This window comes from Ceratotherium simum, unplaced genomic scaffold, assembly GCF_057802395.1.
Source record: "Ceratotherium simum simum isolate JZ-2026a unplaced genomic scaffold, ASM5780239v1 HiC_scaffold_61, whole genome shotgun sequence".
NCBI lineage: Eukaryota > Metazoa > Chordata > Mammalia > Perissodactyla > Rhinocerotidae > Ceratotherium > Ceratotherium simum.
In genome coordinates this window covers 92,613-112,311 of record NW_028261277.1, presented here as the reverse complement: position 1 = coordinate 112,311, position 19,699 = coordinate 92,613, and the positions used below count along the sequence as shown (strand labels likewise).

At 49.3% G+C, this 19,699-nt stretch overlaps 1 protein-coding gene and 1 long non-coding RNA gene across 7 annotated transcripts; one reads left to right on the top strand and one right to left on the bottom strand.

Annotated features, from left to right (window-relative positions):
* Nucleotides 1-744: 744 nt before the first annotated feature.
* Nucleotides 745-4,961, bottom strand: LOC147911139 (uncharacterized). Its single transcript, XR_015551528.1, has 4 exons — nucleotides 4,518-4,961; nucleotides 2,759-3,923; nucleotides 2,295-2,512; nucleotides 745-1,062 (listed from the first exon to the last, which is right to left on the bottom strand). It is a non-coding gene; the product is annotated as an uncharacterized LOC147911139 (long non-coding RNA).
* Nucleotides 2,429-11,181, top strand: LOC147911138 (ral guanine nucleotide dissociation stimulator-like). Of its 6 annotated transcripts, none has more exons than XM_087428512.1 (13): nucleotides 2,429-2,563; nucleotides 2,822-3,015; nucleotides 3,611-3,721; nucleotides 4,379-4,569; nucleotides 4,712-5,088; nucleotides 5,860-6,075; nucleotides 6,443-6,546; nucleotides 7,036-7,105; nucleotides 8,629-8,697; nucleotides 9,121-9,195; nucleotides 10,170-10,291; nucleotides 10,493-10,593; nucleotides 10,900-11,181. In XM_087428512.1, exons 1-13 carry the CDS (start codon nucleotides 2,471-2,473, stop codon nucleotides 11,022-11,024), a joined length of 1,848 nt encoding a protein of 615 aa, XP_087284638.1. In that variant the 5' UTR covers nucleotides 2,429-2,470; the 3' UTR covers nucleotides 11,025-11,181. The 6 variants fall into 6 exon arrangements, with proteins under 6 accessions (XP_087284638.1, XP_087284639.1, XP_087284640.1 ...); XM_087428513.1 differs by having other exon boundaries at nucleotides 10,493-10,582; nucleotides 10,900-11,025; XM_087428514.1 differs by lacking the exon at nucleotides 3,611-3,721.
* Nucleotides 11,182-19,699: the final 8,518 nt, after the last annotated feature.

Below are 19,699 nucleotides of genomic sequence, written 5' to 3'. Positions count from 1 at the left end.
TCAGCATTTTTAATTTGTTAATTAATGGCAGAATTCTCCAGCCTGTATGCATTCTCTTGATGCTGTGATGTAATAGGCTGGGCGCTGACAGCCTCCCTTTTGTATTCCAGAGGTTGTGTGAAACCTCAAGTTTGTGGTCTCTCTCTGGCCTGCGGATTCGGACCAAGTTTTTGCACGTGCTCACTAGCTGTCCTCCAAAATTCACTCTAACCACCACTGTTGGGAGCATACACAAGGAAGAAGCCCTAGGGTGGAGGTGCGTGTATGTGAGGCACGCAGAGCACTGGGGGTGCCTAAGGGCCAGCTGGGGAGATCCATGGCTGACGCATACCCCACAAGTCATGGGAGACTTCTTGATGGAGTGCTCAGTGCAGTTACAGGATCCACATCCTTTAAAGCCCTCTAAGAGTACCTATCTGCCAATGCCTCCAAACTCTTCAACCCATCCAGACTCATATTTTTGTGCTCCAACAGAGGGCTGGAACTTCTCTTCGTGAAACCTGGACTTCCACAAAGGCCCTCTCCTCTGTGTGTCATGATATAAGACAGTGTTTTCAGGGGTTTCCATGCAGCAGCTGAAAGGAGCTTGAGCTGGTTCATGGGCCACTGCAGGGTCCAGAGCTGGGACCGAGGTCTGTCTGCCTATTACCAGATGCATGGCTGGGTGAGACTCTCTCTGGGTCCCTTGGCGTATGGTGCTGGATCACACTTCTCCCACAAAGGCACTTTTGTCTATGGATGGATGCCAAGGCATTGCTAGTGCAGGAGTAGAAAAACAGGAGGTGTCTTCTTCCACCATGATGCTGATATCACTCTCCTTCTTTGAATTACAGAGATTCAAATTTGACTCAGTTTTTCAGGAGCCTGCTATTTGCCTACAATTCTCTACAACCTCAGACCCTCCCAGACCCACTCTATGAAGGACACAGAAAGAATGTTCTCAGATCTACTTACAAGGGCCAGGCAAATAAAAGCCAACAAATTGGTTCTGGTCATTCTGCTGGGAACAGAGGGCAGTGGACGTCTCATACATTCTGGTTTGGAAGCAAGACTTCTTGTTCTCTGTGGATGAATAAACAACAAGAAAAGAAAGCCTGTGGTAGGTAAATACATGCTTGATTCATCTGAAAAGATCATCTCCTCCCCTTCAACATGAAGGTTAGTGTAGGGAGAGAGCACGGGGAGTTTCCACTGTTCACCTTCTCCCTTAATATTCAGAACACAGAATCGGATTTATTTTGGGTGGCAATTCAACAAACTAAAAGATAAAATTCCTAACCCCTCTTGCAGATAAGAGTGACCAGACCAAATTCAGGCCAATGATGTGTGACAAGAAGTATGGAGTGGGGATTTGTGGAGGCTGCACAGATGGGACTGACATAGATGGGAGGTTCAGCATTAGACACATGTGACACCAGCCCACAGGTGTTGTAGGTATTATCTCATATACACCTGACGATGTTCCTAGAAAGCTGTTTTTAGCACCATCCCCATTGTGCAGGTTGGGAGACTGGGGAGATCTTGAGAGGCACAGTGGCTTTTCCAGGACACAGAACTGGTAGGATAAAAGAGGTGTGACTTCAGCTCTGTCTCCTCAAAGCTGGCCACTGGTTCCACTCCCAAGGAGCTGTGGGGAGGGTGGTGATGGATATTTGTGTACAGTGATGGAGATGACATGGGCAAGGAGGGAGAGCAGCCAACAGCCTAGCGGGGGCTTTGGGTGGGTCTGATTGAAGGAAGGGGCCAAGTAATAGAACCTTGAAGAAGTGACCTCACTTCCTTGGTGACAGCCCCCAACAGAACTTAGAACTCTGGTTACCAGGCACCCACATTGTAACCACAGCCTCCTGTCCAGTTCATTTGAGTGGAGACACTAGACACAGCAGGATGTTCTCGTGTTGTCCCGTGACTTTCCGAGGCTCTGGCTCCCGGAAAGCCAAGAATGAGAGCATGTTAAGTCGCTTTAGACATTGGCTCAGCCCTCACCTCGAATGTCTGTGGCCTTTTGGCAGGAGGAACCATCAGGTAACAGCGTAGCCCAGGGCAGGCCACTCTAGGTCAGGCCACAACTGTGATCCCAAATGGACAGCCCCACACCCCTTGACCCTCATTGTGTGTGTGTGTGTGTGTGTGTATGTGGGAGGTGGAGTTAGAGAAGGTAGTATGAGGAGGAACCACCCTGAGCAGGAGCAGGTAGCTAAATGGTGGAGATCTGGTGGTGTGTCATGTTCATACTGAAGATCTTGGCTGCAGGAGAGGATGGTGAGTGCTGGGGACCAAGCTCTTCTACCCACATGTGAATCCCAGGCCGTCGAGGTGTCATCACATTCCTTCCCTGATGGAGACTATGCAGATGCCCCTCTGTGCCTGAACTGTGGTGGGGTTTCCCTCTGTGGCAAAGTCCAGGCAGGCCCCTGATGCCTCCTGGCCTGACTTCTGGGCACTGTCACTGCAGAGCTGCACCCAAGTGATGGTTGAGGAGCTGGTAGATGGTTTCCAGTTCGCCATCTCCCTGGAGAGGACACAGGTGCACCAGTCCATCAATGAAGAGGGCTGGTCTGAGGTGAGTGTGGGTGCAGAGAGGTCTTCATACCCAGGACTCTGAGATGACCAAGGCACTACTAGAATGCAGACTCAAATCTGAGTCTCCCCAGGAACCCCCCGGGGTTTTCTCATTAGAGTGCTCCACAGTCCCACTCCCAAAGGAATCTGGACCTCCACTCCTTCCCACCAGCTACACAGGAGGGTAGAAAGTCACCTCAATCCTCCCGCTGGTTCACCATGATGTCATTGAGTGTATGTACCTCCTCCTCTCCCTCAGTGTGAGGATGAGTCCACCGTGAATTTAAATGAGGCCTGCAGGATGCGGGCCCTCCAGACAGGCATGATGGAGAAGCTGACAGAGTCCATCGCACCAGCTTTCCTGAGGAGGAACATCTCTAGCTTCACCACCTTCATGGTCAACTACTTGGCCTTAGACACATCCCACCAGGTCCTGGACCAGCTGTTTACTAGGTGAGTGGCCACTCCCTCCTCAGCACAGTGGTGACTCTGTCCCCTGCCAGCTGTGTGTCCTGGGAGTGTCACCAAATCTCTCTGAGCCTCAGTTTGCTCCTCTGAAAAGTAGGGTGGGAGAGGATAAATTTCATGGGGATCTTGTAGGAACTAATGGGATCAGCCATGGCGGGTGCTTACCTGGTGCCTGGCTCTGCAGAGAGGGCTGTGGACGTGCTGTGGTTGTTCATGGTGTTTATTTCTCTCTTCCCTGTGAAAAGTAGTCTGCCTCACCCATCTCTGAGATGCGGCCTTTCTGAGTTTGGAAAAGCACATGGAAACCACCCTGTCAAGGAGTTGGAGATTCCATCCAGCTGGTCCTGGTCCTTTTCCTTGGGGTAGCCAATCAAGGATCTCTGGGGCAGCAGAGAGGCCCTAGGCCCACTCAGGTGTCTGGGATGGTTCTGGGTGGACTACATTCATTCAACCATGTAGATTAAGCACCTACTGCATGCAGGACATTTGGAGACAGTAAACTCAGTGAATGAAGGAGACACAATGCGTGGCCTCAATTTCCGTCTGAGAGTCAGACATTGACATTAGACATCATTCGCAGGTCTTGTCATCCACCGTCCATCCCAAGGGATGCCCTCATAGCCTCCTTTACATCTGGAGGCATCTCCCCTTATTCCAGCCAGGAGGGCAGAGCGCAGGACCACCTAAAAAAGTGAGTGGTCTTTGGGTCCAGAAGGACGGCCTCCTGTCTCTAAAGAACAAGCTGTGGGGGGAGAGATGGAGGCTGTGGCTGAGGTGAGCCTGTCAGAAGCCGCATCTCACGCATCTTTTGATTCCCATGGGAAGGCAGAGGTCCGGTGGCTTCCACTCCAGGAGGACAGGAGTCAAAGAGCTATGGATGGGTGCCAGGACCCCTGGGAACCAGAGGGGTGGCTGGGCTGAGTTCTCCCCTAGAAACCCATTCCCACCACAGACCCATTTTAATCTGCCTCCCCTTCTCCACATCTACCTCTTCTGACCACCGCCTCCAGGCCCAGAACAGGAGGTGTGTGAGCAACCTGGTCAGAAATCTGTCTCAGTGCTCAATCCAGTTGCACAAGTGCATGGAGGACTGGGGTGGGCTGTGTCCCAGACCTTCAGGAGAAGAGTGTCCGTGGGAAGAGAGTCACAACAGACTCTGTGTCAACCTGCTGGATGAGCAGGCCTGCCACTGCCAGGACAGCCTCACAGGGGTCAGGGCTGCCATGTGGCTCTCACCTGGATGGAGAGGGGCAGGCATAGGGCCCAATCCCAAGCCAGGGTGCCTTGGGTGAGAAGTGTGGAGGGAAAGGCCAGGCCTCTGACTCTGTTGCCCAATTGCCTCCCCCAGTGCCATCTCTTCTCTGGTGGGAACCTGCCTGGACCCAGGGCAGGATTTCTGGGAGCTCCTGCACTATCCCTGCTTCAGCATGAAGCTGGCCTCTCTGCATCTCAGCTTGCCTGGCTCAGGGCTGCACGGCCACGCCTACCTTCTCCAGGTCCAGCTGGAGCATCCACGGCCCATTGAGGCAGAGCTGGAAGGTGAGGCGACTGCAGTCTGGGATGACAATTTGCAGAGTGTTCAGAGGCTTGGTTCACTTCAAGGCAGTGGGGTCTTTCCTGGCTTTGACAGGACAGGGGAAGTCAGCTACTTGAGTGACACTGTTTCTTTCTCCTGCTGCAGGACCATCTCCAGAGCTCCCTCCAGCTCCAGCACCAGAGCAAGGGCCAGCTCCCTGGCTAGATCCAGCTCCGGCTCTAGTTCCACCACCTGTGCTAGAGCTGGAGCCAGTGTCACCTCCATCACTCCCTCCAGGACCAGAGCCACCACCAACATCAGCTCCAGCCCCAGTGCCAGCTCCTGAGCTGGAGCCAGCTGGACCATTGGCTCCAGGGAGAATCCTCCCTCCACCTGGAGAGATAACAGCAGAGCCAGATCCAGTCCCAGAGCCGGCCTGCCCCTGGGACGTGACCACCAAGAACCTGCTGAGGGAGGAGAAGCCTGACTTCTTGGAGTTCCCTCCCCGGCTGGTGGCAGAGCAGTTGACACTGATGGATGTGGTGAGCAGCGGGGCTCTCAGGGCAGGTGGGGCCGGCCTTCCCTGTGCCATCAGCTGCCCCAGACCTGCCATTTCCTGATCCAGAATCCCATGATCTCGGTCCAACCTCTTGCTTCCCCACTTACCCTCATGTGACCTGAGCAGCCTTCTTAACTCCCAAGCCTTTGCTGTCCTCATGTGGACAGTAGGGATGGACTTTGAGAGCAGCTGCCGTGCAGAGTGGCTGTGCAGGTGGATGAGGGGGAGCAGAGAGGAAGTTGGGCAGTGTCTGCGCTTTGGTGGGGGAGGGGAGCTCACTGAAGCACTGTCTCGTCCTTGGGTAGTTCACTCATTTGCCCAGGAGGCCTCAACAGCCTCAGCACTAATTAGACACCTCATGTGTACATGACTACAAGGCAGACAAACAAAGCCCGTGGTTGTTGCTGCCTTGGGGGAATGTGCATCTGAAAGAGGAGTCAGACCCCAGGATGGTCAGAATGGGTGGAAGATGCCCCTAGAGATGGTCATGCAGGAGCCGAGTTCTGGTGCTTGGAGGAAGTGAGACTGGGCGGCGAGCAAATGTCACTATCCCGCCACCGTATCGGGTCCTGGGTCATCCTGTGCTGGGTGCCCTCAGGGGACACAGGCAACACCCAGGGACTCCCACAAGCCTCAGGCCGCATTCTCAGCTTCCTGAGCTCCAACTCTCACCACTGACCCGGCCTGGGACTCTGGGCTGTGGACACTGAGCTGGGATGTGGCAGGGTTGGGTAACACTCCCTGTCCTCCCCAGGAGCTGTTCATGAAAGTGATGCCCCGCCACTTCCTGGACTCCATCTGGTCCCAGTGGGACAACAGGGCCAATGAGTTCCTGGCACCCACCATTCGTGCCACCATGACCCACTTTATCAGAGTGGTCAAATGTGTCATCACCACCTGCCTCGGGGACCCGACCATGACAGCCCAGGACAGGGCCAGGTTGGTGGAGCTCTGGATCCAGGTGGCCAAGGTAAGATGTGGGAGGCCCTGGGAGCCCCTCTCTGGAGTCGGGGGAACTGCCCCTTCTCCTTTTCCAGCTCTTAGGATTGAAGTTTGTGGTCTGAGCCTTTGCACAGTCCTTAGGCCCCTCCTGCCAGTGTCTCAATGACCTGACTCCTGGTCCCAGTGGTGGGATGCTCACTCCTTCCTGGGCTCCTTCCTTGGCTTGAGCTAAAATCCTCCTCCCTGGGAGTGTTCCTCATCAGGGTCTAGCTGTCCTCTTCCCAGGTTTCCAGAGCCTCTGTCTCATCCAGGACAGGGGACGTCCATGAGGTGACAGAAGCCAGAGGAAGCAGGGCTCCAGCTCCCCTCACAGCTCATTCCCTTCCCTTCCCCAGGAGTGCAAAGGCCTGAGGAACCTTTCCTCTCTCCATGCCATCCTCTGGGCTCTGCAGAGCCCCTCCATTCAGCGTTTAAAAAAGACTTGGAGACGGGTGTCCAGGTGCGTAGGCCTCTCTCCATGCGTCACCACCTGGGTGAACCAGACACCCCCCACAGGGCTGCCACTGCCCTTCAGTAAGCTGGGACATCCTGGGAGACAGTGAACCCTGGGGACAGGGTCTGACCTGGTTGGGAGGCTTGGAGTCTTTCTGGAAACTTAGGCTAGTGGTTCTGCTTTAGGAATCAGTTTCCCTAAGTGCCAGACCCTGGCTCGAACTAAATTGAACATTTTCAAGGGTTTGCTTTGCAGCAACAGAACTCTCTGTCCACCTGAAATCAAGACTGTTTAAAACAGATATGTTCAGTAGATAAGAGAACGAAGGCCCCAGGTGACAACAGGAGAGCTCCCTCCCCAGTCCCAGAGACCTCAGGGCTCAGAGGACACATTGAAAACGCTCATCCAGGCTGTCTGGATAATTCGGGTTTTCAAACAAAAGGGATTTACCCTTAAACCACCCCACAGTGTTTCTTTCCTTTTTTCCCTCCTCAGGAGGAACTGCCAAAAATTTAAAACCTTGTGCAAAACGGACCAGCGGGAGAGCAGGAAGCTGCTCATGGAGGTGCGTGGAGGCTCGAGATCTGGAAGGAGGGGAGGTGAGGGGGGAGGAGGGACCAGGCAGAGTGTGCTTTGGTTAGTTTTTCACTGAAAGTTTCTCTGAGACATAACGGTCTGTTTTGTCCAGATTGACAGGAAGCGGGGGTGTGAGCTGCAGGGGCAGGTGGGGACTGTTTGGGGCAGGAGGCCTTGGTCACGGGATACAGTGGTGTTGGTTGGACTGTTCCAGGAGGTGAGGAGCCGGCAGAATGAGCAGGTGTCTGGCTTCCATGCGGGCCCATCAGCTGGCCCTCATCTTCCTCCAGGCTGGCGGGTGGATGGAGTGGGTGGGGGTTCCTTTCCTCCTAAAGCAGCCCAGTCTGTCCTCAGGAAGCCAGGTCCCTGCTGCTCCTTCTATCTGCACTGCACCTCGCAGGGAAGGGCACCCTGCCTGCCCCAGGGACGGGCACTGTGTGGTCACACAGGCCAGGTGGACACAGGGGCTGCCCAGCCTTGGAACGAATGGTGGATCTGGCACAGAACTGTGTGCTCTCTGGGACTCTGCACTCTATCCCTATAGTGGTTACTGCTGAAAACTCAGTGAGAGTCTCCCCAGGTGCCTTGTTGATAAGGATACACCCCAGATGGCAATGAGAATTATCGGGGAACCTACAGATTCTTAATGGACTTTCCTGGCAGGACATTAGAAGGTTCCAAGTAAAAAGGGATGCAAATGTCACCATCACCCAACGCCCTGGTCACCCCCTACACTGTCACTCAGATGTGGCACACGGGGGTCCCCTTCCTGAGTGAGTGAAGGAGGAGTTCTGTGCAGGGACCATCCTGAGGGGATCCTAGGGAGCTGAGGCCTTTGGCATGGCCTCAGGTCCAGCCGGAGTCAGAAAACCCCAGGGGTTGGGACAGGCAGAAGCCAGTTGGATATGCCCCCTGAGACACCTTGTGCCTCCCGATCCGTGGCTCAGGCTGACTGAGGGCCTCAACACACCCCGAGAGTCCAGAGGACAGGGCCTTGGTCAGAGGTGTGTCTGGAGGAGGAGTGAAGGCCGGGGGCCAGGGCCTCTGGCTGGGAGGGGGAGCGGTCTCTCCTCTGTGGGCCCCTGAGCAAGTCACCACCCCTCTGTGGGCCTTGGTCTCCTCATCTGGGAAATGGAGGGAGATGATCTGTGGTGCAGGCCTCACAGGGGTGATGAGGTACAAGGGGGAGAGGAATGTGCACGAGCTTTGTGCTCCTCCTCCTCGAGGGGGGAGGGGAGAGCACTGGTGACAGTCAGATGACACTGAGTCCTCAGGGGACCCTGGGAGGCATGGGAGTCCTCCTCACACTTTCTTGAGGAGGAGAGAGGCTTAGGGGCCTGGGCAGGCCTGAGGGCACAGAGGAGGGAGTGTTGGAGCTGGGAGTGATCTAGAATCAGATCACTCTGGAATGGGAGCCGCCATAGACGTCAGATGTCCAGGGTCCAGGATCAGGGGCCTGGGAGACACGGGGAAGGTAGCGTGGCCTCCCTGAGCCTGTCCTTGACCCTGCAGGAGGTGAACTCTGTGTGGGCCACTCAAGAGATGGACCCCCAGGGAGCCCAGGAGAGGCAGCAGCAGCAGGTGAGGGGGCCTGAGGGGGAGGGTCCAGGTGTCAGAGGAGGGGGTCTCACCCCTCGCGGCTGGAAGCCTCCCCAAGAGAGGGGTCCCTCCTCCTCCAGCCCAGCTCCTGGAGCCCCAGAGCCTGAAATGCCTGCCCTGGAAGTGACCAGGAGGAGACCTGGAATCGCTGGGCGCAAGATGGATTTGCGGGGGGAGTGGCAGGGACCGCACACCCTGGGATTTGCCAAAAGCCGCCCCTGGTAGCTGACGGGGGACGTTGGGTGGTCCTGGAGGGTGCAACAGGGGGGAGGCTGCTGAGGGTCCTAGGCTGCTCTCTGTGGGAGTCTGTGGTGGGCAGGAGGCTGGGGTGAAGGGATTTGGGGGAGGGTCCATGGGGGCACCTGAGAACTGGGACTCATCACCACTCCCACCCTGATTTCACAGGGTGTCGTCCCCTTCCTGGGCACGTTCCTCAATCACCTGAAACTACTGGACATTGGGATGGAGGATGATCTACAAGTGAGTGAGCCTGGAGGTGGGGCCAGGGAGCAGGATCCTGTGGTTTGGGAGGCGAGAGCCTTGCACTGGGCCCTGAGCTCTCTGTACCTGGCAAACCTCCTCTCATGAGAGCATCATGGCCACCCCTGGGAGCTAGGGAGTCAGAGTCAGGCCCGTCTTAGCGATGCGTGAATGGAGGCTCCGCGTAAGCCCCCCACCAGGCTCTCAGGACTGGGCAAGCTCAGAGCTGCCTGCCTGCAGAGCTGCAGGAGGCTGTGTCTGAGCTGGACTCAGCCTCCCCCTTGGGCCCTGCCCCTGGGGGAGAGCCATCAGCCCCTGCAAGTCAGGAAGCACATCTGTGGTCCAGCTGTCCCTTCTTGCCTGAGGCCTCAGTCTTCCCGTGTGTCATCAGAAATGGGTGGGCTACAAGGTCTCTGGCTTCAGCTCCCCTGTCCCTCCTGGTCTGGAGCCCAGAGCCTGGCCCAGTGTCAAGTTCTCTTTGTGGAAGCTCTGCCCTCTGCTGGGCCCTGACATTCCTGCAGCCTGAGAAGGGGTGGGGTGGGGCTGGTTATGGGCTTAGGGGGCGGTTACTGATGGACATTGGCTGTCTCCCTTCCAGGGAAATCTGGTGAACTTCCAGAAATGGCGTGAGGTCAGCAGCTGTGGGGAGGGTGGGGAAGTGGAAATCACAGACCTCCCGTGGCAAGATATCACGTGTCCTCATCCCTCGGGTCTTACATTTGTTGGGACAGTTAGATGCCACAAAGCTGGGGATCCCATCATGTTGGCGGGTGCGGGAGGGGCTGGCATCAAGGACACCTTCCTGGATGAGGAACTAATTCAAGCCAACTGTGAGGACAGGCAAGTCCTGAATGGAGTAGGAAGGAAGGAGGGTTCCCGAGTGAGCACAGACCCCAGACCAGATCCTCACTCCGCACAAGTCACTGGCAGGGTTCCCCACCCGGGACCTGTCTGCATCCTGTCCTTCCTCCCAGAAATACAAAGTCATTAGGAAGATCCAGCTGCTCCAGCAGGCTGCAAGTGAATATGACCTGAATCCCGAGGAACGATTTGGGGCCTGGTTCCAGGCGATGGAGCCCCTCAGTGTTGATGAGAGGTGAGGGGCACAGGAGTTGGGTGAGGGCAGGCCAGACTCTCTCAGCTGGCCAGCTGCAGAGCGTGCGGCCTGGCTCCCTGATCAGCCCCAGACCTCATTGCGTGGTGACCCATGGGGCACCGGGACTCAGCTGCTGGCAGGCTCTGGGAGGGACACCTGAGGTGTGGCTCCTGGTAGCTCACAGGCCACTCTGTCCTGTAGCTACTGCCTCTCCTGCCGGCTGGAGCCCACACACCAGAAGGCGAGCAAAATGCGGCTCTTCAGGAGAAAGAGGAACTGGACATCCTCCAGGTCAGGGCCGAGTGAGTGTCAGGAGCATCAGCGACTGAATCCAGGGGCTCAGTACAGCTTCGGGCTAAGCATGGGCCTGGATCCCAGCTCCAGTGCTGACCAGGCCTGGGACAGGCCGCTCCCCTCTTCTCTCTGGGACTCGGTTGCCTCCTCTTAAATGGGTGATGCTAAATGATGCCTCCCCCATCAGGGACAAACGGGGTGCTGTTGATGGACTGAGCACTCGGCACAGGGTTTGGATAAGAGTGAAGGGGGGGAGGGAGGTGTGCCGTGAATCTCGGGGAGGCACCCCAAAATAGTCTGTTTCTTCTCTTCAGCCACCGTGCCCTTGGCGATGAGCCATAACCCTCTGGAGACCACAAGTGCAGCTCCTCCTGACCAGCAGGGACACTGGGACCCTCGGGGTGCACCGGGTCAGCTCTTCCCCCCCCACCCCAAGTAAAGGAGGACATCTGAAGACTTTCCCTGGTTTCCCCTAAAGCCCCAGATGGAGGGCACGACCCCCCTCCAAATCCCTGACATCTCCACCCCAGGGACTGTTTATCCATTGAGGAGGAGCATTAGTATATGTTTAAGAGTAAATATCAGATTTGAATGTTGCAGTAAGTTCTGTTTCTGTCACAGCCTGGGTGTTGTGGTGTGGTTCTTTCACTTCTCATGCTCATGTAAATGAGACACAGAATCTCCCATTCTGCCTTGAATTAAGAACTCATGTATGGTCAGAGCTTATGGTATGTGGGAGAAGGGAGGACGGCCAGTCCCCTCCCTGGCTACTGAATGACACTCTCAAGTCCCCCTTCCTCAGAGGACAGGTGCATTTCAGTGTGGTTCACCTGGGTCAGGAGCAGAGACAGCCCCTCAGATCTCCCTGGATGTAGAGGTTGGAGGGACTTTCCCAGGCAGAGCAACAACCACTGAAATGTGGGGGTCTTTCAAATACCACTTGCCAGGACCATGTCCTTCCCCAGGACAGCAGCTGTCTTTCTACAGTTTTCCAGGAAGAAGGAATGTTTTCTGCTCCTCCCATTGAGGTTTCTTTTGACCAAATATTGGAAGTTACCGTTTTCTAATCAGTCTCTGGATTTGAATCAACACTAAATGAGGAAAAAATGTAAAAAGATAAAAGTTTGCATGTGGAAAAGACAAGGCCAGAGGAAGACCATGTGCTGATGGACTAAGGGCCGACAGGACATCCCCATCAGGACGCCTCTAGGGCTCCCTGTTCACCCTTCGCCTAGACTGGAATCCTCCTGGGATCCTGGCCCATGCCATGGAAGTCCTTTTCCCACTTGTTTCATATCCAGAGGAAAAGATTCATGATGCAGCTTTTAAACCTACAACAGGACTTTCTTCCATAAACCTCACCACTCCCTGTGAACTAGGATTTCCAGCATCCCCGCACTTCCTTATATGATTCTTTTTGGGCAGAAATTCCCTAGAAGGCCCCCAGCCTCTCTGTCAGGTACATCGTGGCCATTCCTCCCTGGCTGGGCCTGATGGGTCGGGGTGACCTCTGGTTTGCCAAGATAATAGACCTTAATCCTGGCCACTGAATGACCCACACTGTCCATTGCTGCTTAGGGTGACATCTGGGACCTTGGTGTTCTGAGGTCCACGGTCTCAGACAGTCACTGGTTTACACACTCAGTCGTGTTGTTACTGACTTGTCCCAAAGGGGCAGCTGGGCCTGAGCGCATAGAGCATGTAGCCCCTGGGATGACTGTGTTCTTTTCCCCAGTCTGTGCTGTGGTTATGTGGATGTGTGTTACAGGGATGTGAAACTTGCCTGTTGGGAGTTTTTAAAGATGAGGCACGAGAGCGGCAGGTATAGGAGTGGGTCCAGCAGGGGAATGCAACCCATCTTAGACAACACAGACACAACAGACACAAACTTACCAATTAAAATACTGAAACGCTTCCCACATGGGTGGTAAACAGACACTACTCTGAGCTCACCCCGAGAACCCACCCTACGACTAGGAGCTAAAGGGTTACCACCCGGCATTTTGAACATCATGCCCTGGAAACACCCTGTAAGACAAGGGCCATTGTCTTGAATTCCTTGGTACTTCTTCCCCCTCCTTTCTGAAGGCTGCAAGTGTCACCCAGGGACGCCTTTTCAGTTCAGCCAGATGCAGAGTAGAAATCCTGGTTCCCACAGCACAGGCCCTTCCTGCCAGGGCACTGCCATCCAGGAAAGAAAGAATTCACACCTCGGTGTACACAGGCATATCCCACCCAAACATCAAGATGCATGAACTAGTAAGAGAGTAAAAGCCACTTCAGAAACACATCAACCAATTGCAAAAAAAGGGTTTTTTAAAGATCCTGACTCAAATAAAATGCAAAACCAGGAAATCACCTTGAGAAAACTGGGGGACTTTGGATACTGACCAGATAGTTGATTATAGGAATGACACTTTTATTTTTGTGTGTGATAACATTATTGTGTTTGTGTTCAAAAAATCCCTCATCTGTAAGAGAAACTGAAAATATTTACAGCTGAAATGATGTGCTCTCAGCCATCTCAGCTGGTTAACTCTAGCGGGGTGGGTGTGAGGATAAACGAAGCCAGATGGTATACGAGTTGACAATTTTTGAAGCAAGTGACAGGTTCACAGAGGTTGATTTTCCTCTACTCTGAGATTTAGAGATTTTTGAAAACTTTCAGAACACAATTTTGATACAAATAGTATACTCGGTGTTCACGTTACAATGTTACAAATTAAAACATTAATTGAAAATATAAAGGAATGCTTCTCCTTCCTGACCTAAGGAAGCTCTCTCTCAGTCTCGTTCTGTGAATGACCTGATGATGCCACCAACTGTTCACTTACCACATGTTTGTGGAGTAATTCCTATGTGCTCTGTGTTGTGTGCAAGGTGAACACATTTCCACGACTCTGGATCTAGTGTTGGAAGGAAGGCAATGAGCCTGCTGCCAAGGTTCTCTACGTGGAAATTAATGCCTCCAGGGGGTATGCTCATTTTTAAGATTCCAAAATCAAAGCTACACAGGTTTGCCAGGTAACAAACAAGAGATACTTAATTCATGATACAGAAATGACCTATGTCTGAATTAACATGTGACAAAGAAGAGAAAGATTGGTGGATTTTATGTTAAAATTAGATGCAAAATCATAGTTCTGGCCTAGTGGTTAAGTTTGGCAAGCTCTGCTTTGGCAGCCCACGTTCTGTTCACAGGTGTGGACCTACAACACTCAGCAGCCATGCTGTGGCAGTGACCCACATACAAAGTAGAGGAAGATTTGCAACAAATGTTAGCTCAGGGTGAATCTCCATCAGCTAAAAAAAAAAAAAAATTACATGCAAAATCAGAATAATTTATGGAATCAGATTTAATATATATTAAAAGATAAATCTCATTCAAGTAGGTATCATCTCTTCATTGAGTTAACACTCAATGAAAAAACAGATATAAGTTCAAAACACTAATTCCTCAGCATCGATTATCCTATCAATTTTAATATAAAAAGGAAGAAAAATCATGGTAAATAAAAATTGATGTTATCATGAAAGGTAAAGATCACGACGGACGTTCAAAGAGATGGTGTGATAGTCAAGCCTGTCTCATGGGGAATTTCTCAACCACATCACTCTCTTTTTCTTCAGTACCGATGTTGCTTTCCTCACTGTGTTTTCAGGATGCCTTTCTTGGCTCCTTGCTCTCTCTGCCTCCCGGGCAATCTCGTCTGTCCTCAAGGCCACAGTCACTCCCTCCCATGCTTTTCTTCACTTTCTGTGTCTGTCTCCTGATATCTCCAAAAGATGCTCGTTGCCTGCAGAGGGGCTATGAGAGACCCAGACCCAAACCAGGACTCATCTCTGCCCAATATGGACACTGGCCAGGGGTGGGCTCAGGGCTGGTGTGCAGACCCCTCAGCTCCAGCCACAGCCCAGGGATTCACCTGGACCCCCCAGTGCAACTGTTTTTAAGGTATTTGTGAATCCAAAGGACTTAAGAGTTCTCCTTCACTGCTGCAGGCCTGGAGTCCCTGCAGTCTCCTGTATCCACATGCTTGGAGAAATTTTTTTCAAGGACACAGACAGACGGAGGTTTCAAATTAAGTATTACTCTCTTAGATATTTCTGGAATGGCTCTGAAAACACGCCAAACCATATGGGCTTATTAAGATGTTTAATGAGTATTTATATTTACGGGTAATTATGTTTCAGACAGTTTTGAAAATGTATGAATATATATACAAAGGTTTCTTATGGAGAAGATGGGGGAGCACTAAAAGCTACTATAGTTTTGTTGTTTCCTGGCAAAAAGGATTGCGTCTGGTACTAGGTTGATAGTGATGGAGGAGATAAAATGTGTTAAGTTGTTTCCTATGAGTTGTTTCCTCGCATCGCGCACTTCCCGTTTATAGCATGTCTCCAAAGTTGAAATGTTTATTAAAGAAATTAATAAAATTTTGTAGGATTTTAAGAAAAATGATCTAAAGATACTTTCAAAGCATCATTGCAAGCTTTTCTGAAGTTCCTTTCAATCGCTACAATCCCTTTCTCCTTCTCCTCGTACTCCTTCTTCATGTACGAAAACTTGTCTCGAGTTATTTAAAAATAAGTCGTAGAGATGATATTGGCTATAGCAGGGAGTGGGAATGAAATCAGGAAATCTAGGAAGACTCGGGGATTTCTGGAATGCATAAACAGATAAAAGAAGGTGCCAAGTGTGATAAAAAGGATGGAGGCAGAGGTTTCTATTTGACTTTGGTGGGGAAGGTCTCGGAGGACACTTGGGATTCTTCTCGCTACACTCCCCACATATTCCCCTCAGTAGGGTGAATGGAGATGGGTGAGACTATGAAAAGGATCATTGCAGCTGCCTGGCTTTCAGTACAAAGCATCTGCTTCTCCTTTATGGGATTGACACACAGGCGTCAATCAGGCATCCTGACTGGTCATGGCTCTGGAAAGGGAAAGAGGGAACAAAAGCTATCCCACTGCTCTGCTTGGGTGGGTGACTTCAATTCAGAGGAAAGGAATAGAAAAGTATGTCTAAGCCAGATTTTCAAATCCAAGTTTACCTTTGATAATGCTAGTAATTTTAATATCTGACTCCTGCGTATAGTCCTCAGTTGATTCAGGATCCAGAAGGCAGATGCTTCATTAGTCCCTTCAAGCTCCAACAATGGTTAACCCAGAAATATCCCAAAACTCTGTCTTAATGAATCATCATTATTACAATAATTATTATTACTAATATTACTTCCACCACAACATTTATTGAATAATTACTGTGTGCTGCTCTGGCCTGAGTCAGGAACTTGGTATAAAACAAAATTCTACTCAAATAGTTTAACTGAAGAGAATTTCATGAAATGACAGAGAATACAAGCAAAGTTAAAGAAATCAATCAAAGCAGTTGAAGCACCTGGAAGCTAATTGCAGAAAGCAACTCCCACCCCTAGTCCTGAAACGGCTGGGCAGTGGCAGATGTCACCAGAGACCAATGAGAGCTAGGACCAGGAAGAAAGTCCATGGCCACCTTCCTCCCCAACACACCCCTCAGCAGGAGTTTTCCTGGAAGGTTGCACCACTCTAGCACCTGCATTGTGAAGCTGAGAGAGAATGAGGAGGAAACTGACCTACTTTTCTTTTCCTCCCGCTTGTGACACCCTGCTGTTTCTCCCCTTGGCCAAACTCAGCTGGAAGCTATACACCAAAGGAGCTCTATATGATCCCTAAGGGTGAAACTCTGGGTGGACAGAGCAAGGTAGAGAAAAAAGGCAACAGGTCTGGGTGGGTTGGGGTGACATGGGAGAATCACCAGCACATCCATATTATCCACATATCTACAATATTCCTGTAGCTATGTATTAGTACTCCTATTGAAAAATAAAGCACAAGGCTCAGAATCAGTAAATAACTAGTCGAAATTCAACAAAAGTTTATTCATCTTCCAATCGTCCTTTAGGCTCCAAAACTTACTGCCTATACCATGCACTATTCCATCTTACATGTTGTAAACATGAGAACTTAATGTTTCCCCCAAGTCAAAAAATATTAAGACATTCAGGCATAAATTGAAATAAATAATGAATCCCATTGCTGCATCATTCTTCAGAGATTTGATTCCCTGATGATACCGGGCAGTGGGCAAATATCACGTTCTCAATTAGTTTAGGAGTTTCAGAAGAATAAAAAGAGTAGTTGTTCATAGTCTGAATGACTTTCTGCTAGAAATAATTAAACCGTAGGGATCTGGTCCCTCTATGACAATGACATTATAAAGTCTTCAGGTTCTTTATATCCATGCTGTCACTAGGAAAACACTCTTCTTTCACAGGTAGGATTAGCTATTGTTAAAATACATTTTGGAATCTGAAATAAATATTTTAATCAATAAAAATAAAATTATGTTCTGAAACATAATCTGATGAATTAGCAAATATCTTGAATTTAATTCTACTATTTTCTCAGGGTACAAGTATTTACAAATGCACAGTGGAGCAGTATTTATCATGAAAGGGAACTAGACCAAAGAGAACATCATTCCATCAATAATTAGTGATTGCCTCCATTTGGGAAGGCACTGTTCTAGGTGTCACTGATGCTGTAGCCATAGATTAGATAAACTCCTTGTCCCTAAGGAGCTCACACTTTGATGTTGAGTCTTCTTTTAGACTAGACCTGCACTTTTCACCAAATTATAATAGTAGCTACAACCTATTAAGTGCTCAGACATATTTTAAAAGTTTTACTGGGATTAACTCCCACACATGAAGGGAGTTGCTATTAACAACCAAATTTTATGCATGAGGAAACTTTGTCACAGAGAGATGAACAGCTTGCCCAAGCCACATAGCTAGGAATTAGAGGATATGGGATTTCCAGAAGGAAGTCTGGCTGCAGACTCCAATATCTATTACACTCTACTGACTCTCAAGAACTAACCATGCTTACTCTCTCTCACTTCATGAAGAAAAATAAGGGGGTGGTATTAAGTAATCCTTCTGGCTTTTTCCCAGTTAATAATGCTACTCTTTATAATTATAAGTATCATATCATGTAATGATCTGTACCCCCTTCATGGAGAATTGGCCACTTTTAGGTTTATAATCTTTGTTAATTATTTAAAATTATTTGAAAATGCCATTCACGAAAATGCCTTCTCTAAATTTATTTTTCCACTTCAAATTGAACCACAACAACATGCCAAGGAGACATCACCCTTGTTAAAGCTAAAGACCAACCTTCTACTCTTTGGCCTAGAAGAGTCCAAAAGACACTTGGTTTTGGACACGTAGTAGCAAGCATCTACATGAGAGGGCCTCAAGGTGAGGGTGAATGTCATGAGTGTAAAACCTCAGGTTTCCCAGAGCCACTTCTGTCCACTTGCAAATACTTTTCTCTGAGGTTTCCTTGCTCAAATCCTGCTCAAATTCCTTGCTCAAATCATGTAGGATATTGTGTTCTTTTTCTTTAAAGGGAAGTTATTATCATGAAGTTCTCAGTTAAATTATATGAGATGTTCATTTCTCACATTGCCTCATTTCTCCACAGTAAAAATTAAGTGCAGATATTAATTATTTTGACTCTTGAATGTTTCAACAAATCGATATTTATTAAAAAATACCATCTCGGCACCAAAGAGAATATGTCTACTATGACAATTACTATGATCTTACACACTTAAAAAACAATAACACAAAATGATTTTTTTGATTTAGGTGACTTGTCTTGCATATTTTTACCCTGGTTAATAAGTCCGAAGCTCTCATGTGCAGAATAGGAAAATACAATAACCAACGAGGCTGGAATGAAGGATTCACAAAGTGCCTTACAAAGCGACGTGTTTCCATCCTTGGCATTGTAGCTATTAACAAGAGTCAGTATAACGTTGTCCTACCCAGGTAGGTGTTACTGAAGGAAAATGTAGATTTTTCCATGAGGGTCTTTGTTATCACTTGAATTCTGCACAAACGTTGGGGGATGCACTTCATGATATCTTAGGTATTGTCTCAGTTTTATGGGTACTATGATTGTTATTTCAGTATGACCTTTTACACATTATAAAGAACTTAAATTGAATTCATGTTATAGAATTTTCTTAATTTTTGCAAGAGTTAAAAAGAGGTAGAGTTACAAGGAAACCATTATGATCTAGAGATGTTTGTCAACCTTGTTTTTGTTGTCTCCACCCACACCAAGGAGCCCTTTAATACATTATTTTTTTCCCCAATCGCTCCCAGTCCCAAACATTGACATTGAACACCACTGATATGTGTATGTATATATAGCAGTATATATTTGTCTGTCTATCTATCTATCTAATCTACCTATGTATCTATGTATCTATCCATCTATCTATCATCTATCTATCTATCTGTCTATCTATCTATCTAAATCTGTATAGATAGATATATAATTTATGCATTGTAAATATGTCTCTTTTTATATTAAAAACACTAAAATTTTCTTTTGTGCCCCATGAACCAATTTTTGCTCTTTGAGTAATAATACGCAAAACAAAGGAGATCCTGAGCAGAGTCAGGTAAAATTTGGTGATGACAGGGCCACCTGAGGTAGGCTAGAGCGGGGAGAATGGACATACATTTCAGGGACAGGGAAGAGCTTGAAAATGATCTTGAGTTTACAGGGACAGGTAGACAGATTCTAGTTTTACAAGAATATATGCCATATATCAGTTCCACTGCCCTAAGTCCAGTCAGCTCAGAAAAACAAATTAGTATCAATGACTGACTCTTTAGGTGCCACATCAAAAGGTATACTGGAAAACAAAAGATTACAGTTCCAAAGAAAAACAATGTTTAAGGAAACTGTTTAAGGAAATCATAATTGAACAAATATGATAGACACTTGCAGAAAAAATAAAGGCTTTTCAAATATGAAAACATTTAAAAATATGGGTGCCTTTATATATAAGGAGGTCTATGTTGATTTAGATATGTAAAACACCAATCACATGCTTATTAGGCTATTTCTTTATACCACATGTATTTACAAGTTTGAGAGAAAGGGAAACATATCAGCTGACATGATGGGGGTGATGGAGAAACGACAAAAGACAAGTGCATTTTTATTTCCTTTACTTTAGACGTCATTTGAAGCCAAGCAAACACA

Bases quoted from the DNA above. Each gene is read 5' to 3' on its own strand.
- LOC147911138 (XM_087428512.1), top strand. From the start codon at position 2,471: ATGGTTGAGGAGCTGGTAGATGGTTTCCAGTTCGCCATCTCCCTGGAG. The intron at 6,076-6,442 runs GTAAGATGTGGG...TCCCTTCCCCAG, and splicing joins TCTGGATCCAGGTGGCCAAG to GAGTGCAAAGGCCTGAGGAA. The intron at 9,196-10,169 runs GTGAGTGAGCCT...CCTTCCTCCCAG, and splicing joins GGATGGAGGATGATCTACAA to AAATACAAAGTCATTAGGAA.